We start from the raw sequence: 6,415 nt of genomic DNA, 5'->3' as shown, positions 1-6,415 counted from the left end.
ACTTCAGCTGCAACAGGTACCAGATACAAATTTTAGGGTTTAGGATTTAGGGTTTGGGGTTATTTTAACCCATGAATTATCTTTATATCTTCCTCTTTGTTTAGGCTGTCTTTTTGCATGCTTTTGGGGTTAAGAAAAACATATCAACATCTTTTTCTCTCTTGGTGTAGCATAAATACGCGAGGGGACCGCTACATTCATCATCATCTCTTGTTCTTGTTGTTGTTTTCAAACTAGTAAGTGTAGGGGACCATGATCTTCATCTTATTCCTCGTATTCGCAAATGTTTACACCATCATTCATCATCATCTTCTGCAGTATCTTATAATCGAGCTCAAATCTACGAAAGGTTCTGCCCACGAACATTTGCTCAAAAGTACTACTTAAATAACACATGATCATTCTCCCTGTGTGAACATTCATCAGGTTCGGTTGCTCTGATAATAACAATTCCTGCCACTTATTATTTGTCGCATGAAGATTCGTGCGTGTATGTAAAAGAAACAAATGAAAAGGAGGAGAACAGTAGCAAACCATCTTAGTGAACTTATAACATGGAAAGGAGAATACCTAGGTTAGGAGCTACACTATGTTGCTTTGAGGGGTCTCAATGATTACCTTCTATATATATTCTGTTGGTCTTTGGGAGTGCTCTTGGAACATTTTCATCTGCAAAAGTAAAAGGAGAGAAAATGCCTCTTAAAGAAGGAACATTTTCATGTGTAACAAGTATTGTTTTTGATGCCACTAAAGGCACAAACTAAGCTTATTATTGGTTTATAGCTCAAAAACCTACCTCATTAGCTACTGTGCTTGATGAGATACCCCCTATATAAAGCAAACCAAGAGTGTCCTCACACAAACATTTAATCTATGTCTCGATTATTCTCGCGCATAAAAAAACTGCGTCGATTATAATCTTGCACTTCTCTGCTATCTCAAACATGCTCAGAATTTACGATGACCATCGAGTTTAGATGTAAAACTTTGTAGAAACAAGTTAAAGGACGAAGGCGGTTTATATTCAAGATATAAAACCAAATGTTAAATATGTATTCAGTATAACAATTGTTCTAAATTTTTTGACCTGTCTGAGACAAAAGCAAAGTACAAGGTCTAAATCGATGTCGCTTTTTGCGCACTGAGATAATTAAGACACAGTAAAATGCAGTGGACTTTTTTTTTTTCCTCATTTAGCCCCTAAAATATGATCACAATGTGTCCACAGATACCAGCATAATGCTAGATTAGATCTACCCCTAAAATGCTTGAGGGGACATGGAAAAACATACTCTATTCCCACAACATCAAATATTCCACAAAATTCACACTAAGGTTGCACTAATGTGTGCTCTCAATAGAAAAATAGATATTTCGCATTGTGTTGATTGGGTGCATATATTCTCTCATCTACTTTATCTTCTATCATTGAACCTGAACCAATCATGAAACACTTTTTCATAATGATCTGAGATAAGCAAGTTATTCGACGATCTTCGGTGGTGAAAATTTCCAGCCTCACAGTTTCACACACTATCCAACTTAACTTCTTTCAGAAAGAACAGTTGAACAATCAGAGGAAGAATTGAGACAACAAATAAAGTGCGAAAACAGAAGAGTATTTGTTGAACTGATTGAGTTTCTCGAGTTTGAGTTGCCTGCGGATGGTTATAACAAAATACTGTTATCTAATGTTTACTATCTAGAGTTTTTACCTCAAATAATGAGATACTGATACTAATTCGCATGCATGGTAACAAAGCAGGGATATGAAACAGCATATAAGCATGGTATGATTGTGTATAAATAGAAAGAAAAAACAAATAAGAGACATTAGCTTATCATTAGCAAATTTGTACCAGAAAATTCTGAGGAAAAAAGAGAAAAAGAAAGAAAAAGAAAAAAAGAAAAAGAGGTCAACAGATGTGAAGCATAATTAGCTTATCATTGATGACGGAGATCAATTTGAGGGCTTCTAGATTTTAAGTCGAATAAGTTTGTATAGTAGCAGAAAGAAAACTATAGTAAGCTCTATTTTTTCTTTTCTTTACACCCAGTCGGGCTGTCCCAAATCCTAGAATTCTAAAGAATTGGAATTCTGATTTGGTCAGTCAATGGGAATTCAATTCATTTGGAAGGATTTGGTGGGATTTCTCATAATGCAAATGATTTGAGGTCAGATTTGATGAGAATTTGTTTGCTGTTAAACTTACTTTATAGATATCCCCCCGGAATGCCCCTTCTTAAATTAGTTGCAGCATCTTTCTTACCATATAACTGAGGCTGGAATAGGAAAAAAAATTACATCGAAATGATTTCTCATCCATTTTAATCAAAACAAAAAGTTCCATTTCTAAATGAATTCAATTGAATTCTTCTCAACTGAATTTCATTGAATTCTATTTAGATTTGGTGCCAAACGGAGTGTTCGCTGCAGAAATAACAGAATACCCCTTCAAGGAGCCTTCTGCGGTAGAGAAGATGCAACTTATTTAGCATAAGGAGCATTATATATAGAACAATATATGAGCTGATGATCAATAACTAATAATACATACTGTTGTAGAATTGAAGTCTAATGATCATTATAGTATTCAATAATTGTTCAGTTATGAAATACTTGGACAACAGTAATTGGTATTCAAATATCATGCTGGCTTAAGACTCTTTCTGTGCATCTGATTGAAGAAATGGGTAATCTGTGTAGCCGATAACAGGATCAGGAATGTAAAAAGTATCTCTATTATATCTATTAAGAGGAGCATCTAGTTCAAACCTCCGAGGCAGGTCGGGATTAGCCAAAAACACACGCCCGTATGCGACCAAATCAGCATACCCACTTGAAATAGCCTTATTCCCTTCTTCTCTATTATAGCCCTCTGCGACGATAAATGTTCCCCTAAAAGCATTCCTCATAGGTAGCAGATTATGAGGAGTTTCGACCTTTTCGCCTACTTTCACCATTCTCGGCTCCACCACGTGGCAATACAAAATTCCGAATTTGTTCAGAGAATTCACCATGTAGAGGCCGAGAGCATCGGGATTTGAGTCTCCGGATTCCATATAGTTAGCATAAGGAGAGAGCCTTATTCCGACCTTATCAGCCCCGATTTCGTTGACTATGGCTTCGACAATTTCTAGGGCAAAGCGGCACCGGTTCTCAAGGGACCCGCCATACTTGTCAGTCCGATCATTTACTTGGTCTTTCAGGAACTGGTCGATCAAATACCCGTGGGCCCCATGGATCTCGACACCATCGAAACCTACACATAAGATAAACCAATCATGTCTTGTTCGTTACTTCGAGATTGATTTAATAAGGCCAATCTAATTGCTTTAAATATTCCGCCAAGTTGTGTAGTATTATCAGGATATTCAGAACCAGATGATTGACCATTTCCAGCAGTCATGATGGTAGCCATCGGAACAAGAAGTTTTGTTAACCATTCATTTAACTGAATCAATTTAAAGAGCAAAAGAATGAGCAGAATCAATAAGATTAAACAAAAGATAAAGTGATACCATATTTTTATCTAAACAATCCAACTTGCATCAATGATAAGCAATGATACCCGTTTCAGTTTGAAGCCCCTTCCCAAGAACGTGTCACGTTTTCTTGATCTAAGAACTTAAATTCCAAGACCCTCAGCAGAAAGCCTTTAGAAGGTATTTTTACAGGCAAAAAAAATGCATTAAACTACCAATCCAAGATACCAAGTCGTCCGATATAACAACTTCATTTTGGATATATATCACACTGACTCAAAAGAGTGGTTGCTGGGTTAGAAGAACATTTACCAGCTTCGATAGCATTTCTAGCAGCAACTCTGAAATTGTTGACGATTAAAGGGATCTCCTCTGTCGCTAATCGCCTTGGAGGCGCGAATTTAGCGACGTCAATGCCGTTTGCTCGGACTTGAGGTGCCACTGGCTTGTCAGTGCACGAAATTGGAGGTTGGCCATTAGGCTGAAATTCTGAAACAGAGAATCAGCGCATTAAGGAGAAAAACCTCTGCAGGACAATTATTGATTTGCACTTACCTTCCACCGCATATAAGAATTCGAAGCAATTTATAACCATATCATTATAATGCAGGAAATGACCCCATAAATAGCTATTTTCTCAATCCCTCCTGCAAACTCAGAACACCTACTTATCCCGCTAGAACTTTTACAGTGATTGATATATAGATTTCTCTACTTTACAGGGCAAAATAGAAATTTTAATATTATAAGGAAGTTTCCTGCAATATAGTCTATTTGTAGTTGGCATGAGTGTTTTATAAGCAGCAACTACATTCAATCTTTAGCATTCTTTTAACAGCTTTCAGAGTAAAGATACTCACTAAAACAGGTTATTGAAGTAAAACTAAATGAATACCTATTATCTCCATGGACGACATTATCTACAAACTAAAACTAAACATCTGATGCGAAATTCAAAAAGAGAATACCATAGTTCGAAACTCGCCCCACGTGCCAAATCTGGCAAAAGAAGACACCCCCCTTCTCATGAACCGCATCTACAATGGGTTTCCACGCTTCCACTTGCTCCTTCGTCCAAATCCCAGGAGTGTTCGGATACCTTATAGAATGAATTCAATATATAATGCTGATTATTGTGAATTACTTCTGATTTTTAGCTTATAATATCATCAAATGGTATGAAAATAACCAGCTAAGAGGGCATTTGTCTATTGCCGTGAATTGCAATTCGGACATAACTCAGGTTCGTAGAAAAACTAGTCACGCTGTTGATCACAATGCCAAGAAGGATAACCGCGGCCTAGTCATAGGCTACATTTTGGATCAACTTAGGATCCTAATTTCACGAAATTAAGCCCCCGACAATGGGGAAGGATCTCCATGGTTTTGTTGTGACCGACATAGGAACTAACATTTCTACTCTCACTAAACTTGATTTACAGCCGAACCACAATTACACCAATCCAAACGCCCCCCCCTAAAGGCCTTTCGAACTCACCCTTGTGCCGTGTCGGAGACTCCGGTTGCCTCGGCTATCAAAAGGCCGCCTTTCGACGCCCTCTGAGAGTAATAAAGGATGGCATGTTGCTGAGGTATGCTGTTGAATGATCTCTGCCTTGTCAACGGAGCAAGAACTATCCTAAAAGAATATTCCCAAAAAAGAAAAATCATAAAATATAAAATGCTACAAAAAAGGAGGGAATAAACCGAAAATTTTGTAGTATTTTAAAATCGAACAAACTTAAGATCCCTGGAACTATATATTTTTTTGGATTGAGTTATCTGAAATAGGGAATTCATAAGAATCAATGATTTCATTACCTATTGTTTGTCGAAAACAACAATTCAATTAGCAAAAAACCTAGTAAAAACATTAAATTTAAAAAAAAACCATCATTAAATTTAGTAACATTCCCAATTAATTTGATGTAAATTACACGACCAAAAACATTTCTACTATAATCAATTTGAATTGTGCTGCTCACATATTATTCTATAGACAAAAATAGTGGAATATAATAAACTATTATTAAAGAAATGTATCTAAGATTGAACCCAATCAGGGTTATGCATCAAAAAGGTGGATTTTTACAGGGAAAAAAGGGGGGAAAAATAGAGAAATTGGTTCAGAATCGATTGATGAATGATCAAACATAGCGATATTTTGAGGGAAAAAAACTTAGAAAAAATTTTAAAAAAATATACCTGTGGGAGAGATCAAAATTTCCCATTTTGTAGGGAGTGAGGAGGGGAATTGTGTCGCTACCCATCGCCTCTTCGTCGCCCAAAAATGAAACGGAAAAGGTATGAACAAGAGGAGTCTAAAAAGTAAAAAAAACAAAAAAAAAAAAAAAGAGAGAAAAAATGAATGGAGACCCCCCGCACTGTGGAATATTTTGAAATAGCCCCCTCATTTTTTTTTAATTGATTGAGATCTCCTGCAACTTCTAATTTTTGAAAATTGTGATTTCTAGTTAAAAACATTCGTGGATTTTAGCAAATTCGTTGGTGATTTATAAAATTTATCGGCAAATAAAATTAGGTCAATTAACTGTTATAAACAATAAAGTCATTAATTCTGATAAATTTTTTAACTTAATTAACTGTAGGGTCTGTTTCAGAAAACCTTATTATTATGCATGGCTCCACGAAAGAAAAATTATAAAAATATAATTGCGAAGTTGGTATTTACAGTTAGAATTACAGAAAATTGTGAAAAAAAATCTCTACATTTTGTATACACACAAAATAATTATTGCAGAGAATAATAATTATTATTCAGGATCAGTGTCGAAGAGATCAGAAGTTCGATCCCCTATTTATATATTATATATAAAATAAATAAATAAATAAATAAATTGAGTTTCCGACTTTTTAGATACTATGTACCACTTTAAAAGAAGCCTACGAGCAACTTATAGAAGTACAC

The 6,415-nt window shown here is 35.7% G+C and overlaps 1 protein-coding gene across 5 annotated transcripts; it reads right to left on the bottom strand.

Annotated features, from left to right (window-relative positions):
- LOC109726660 (putative 12-oxophytodienoate reductase 11) lies at positions 1-5,822 on the bottom strand. Of its 5 annotated transcripts, none has more exons than XM_020256410.1 (7): positions 5,692-5,822; positions 4,985-5,125; positions 4,455-4,585; positions 3,799-3,975; positions 2,777-3,263; positions 619-669; positions 1-437 (listed from the first exon to the last, which is right to left on the bottom strand). In XM_020256410.1, the coding sequence occupies exons 1-6, from the start codon at positions 5,754-5,756 to the stop codon at positions 666-668; spliced, it is 1,005 nt and encodes a 334-aa protein (XP_020111999.1). In that variant the 5' UTR covers positions 5,757-5,822; the 3' UTR covers positions 1-437; positions 619-665. The 5 variants fall into 5 exon arrangements, with proteins under 5 accessions (XP_020111999.1, XP_020111997.1, XP_020111998.1 ...); XM_020256408.1 differs by adding an exon at positions 2,214-2,283 and having other exon boundaries at positions 381-669; XM_020256409.1 differs by having other exon boundaries at positions 381-669.

The sequence above is a fragment of the Ananas comosus genome, linkage group 21 (genome assembly GCF_001540865.1).
Source record: "Ananas comosus cultivar F153 linkage group 21, ASM154086v1, whole genome shotgun sequence".
NCBI lineage: Eukaryota > Viridiplantae > Streptophyta > Magnoliopsida > Poales > Bromeliaceae > Ananas > Ananas comosus.
The sequence above is the reverse complement of the archived record's forward strand: the minus strand, read 5'-3'. Positions and strand labels throughout refer to the sequence as shown.

Coding starts and splice junctions, on each gene's coding strand:
- LOC109726660 (XM_020256406.1), bottom strand. CDS start 5,756: ATGGGTAGCGACACAATTCCCCTCCTCACTCCCTACAAAATGGGAAAT. Junction 3,976..4,454: donor GGGGCGAGTTTCGAACTATG/GTATTCTCTTTT, acceptor TCTCTGTTTCAG/AATTTCAGCCTAATGGCCAA. Junction 3,264..3,798: donor TAGAAATGCTATCGAAGCTG/GTAAATGTTCTT, acceptor TCTTATGTGTAG/GTTTCGATGGTGTCGAGATC.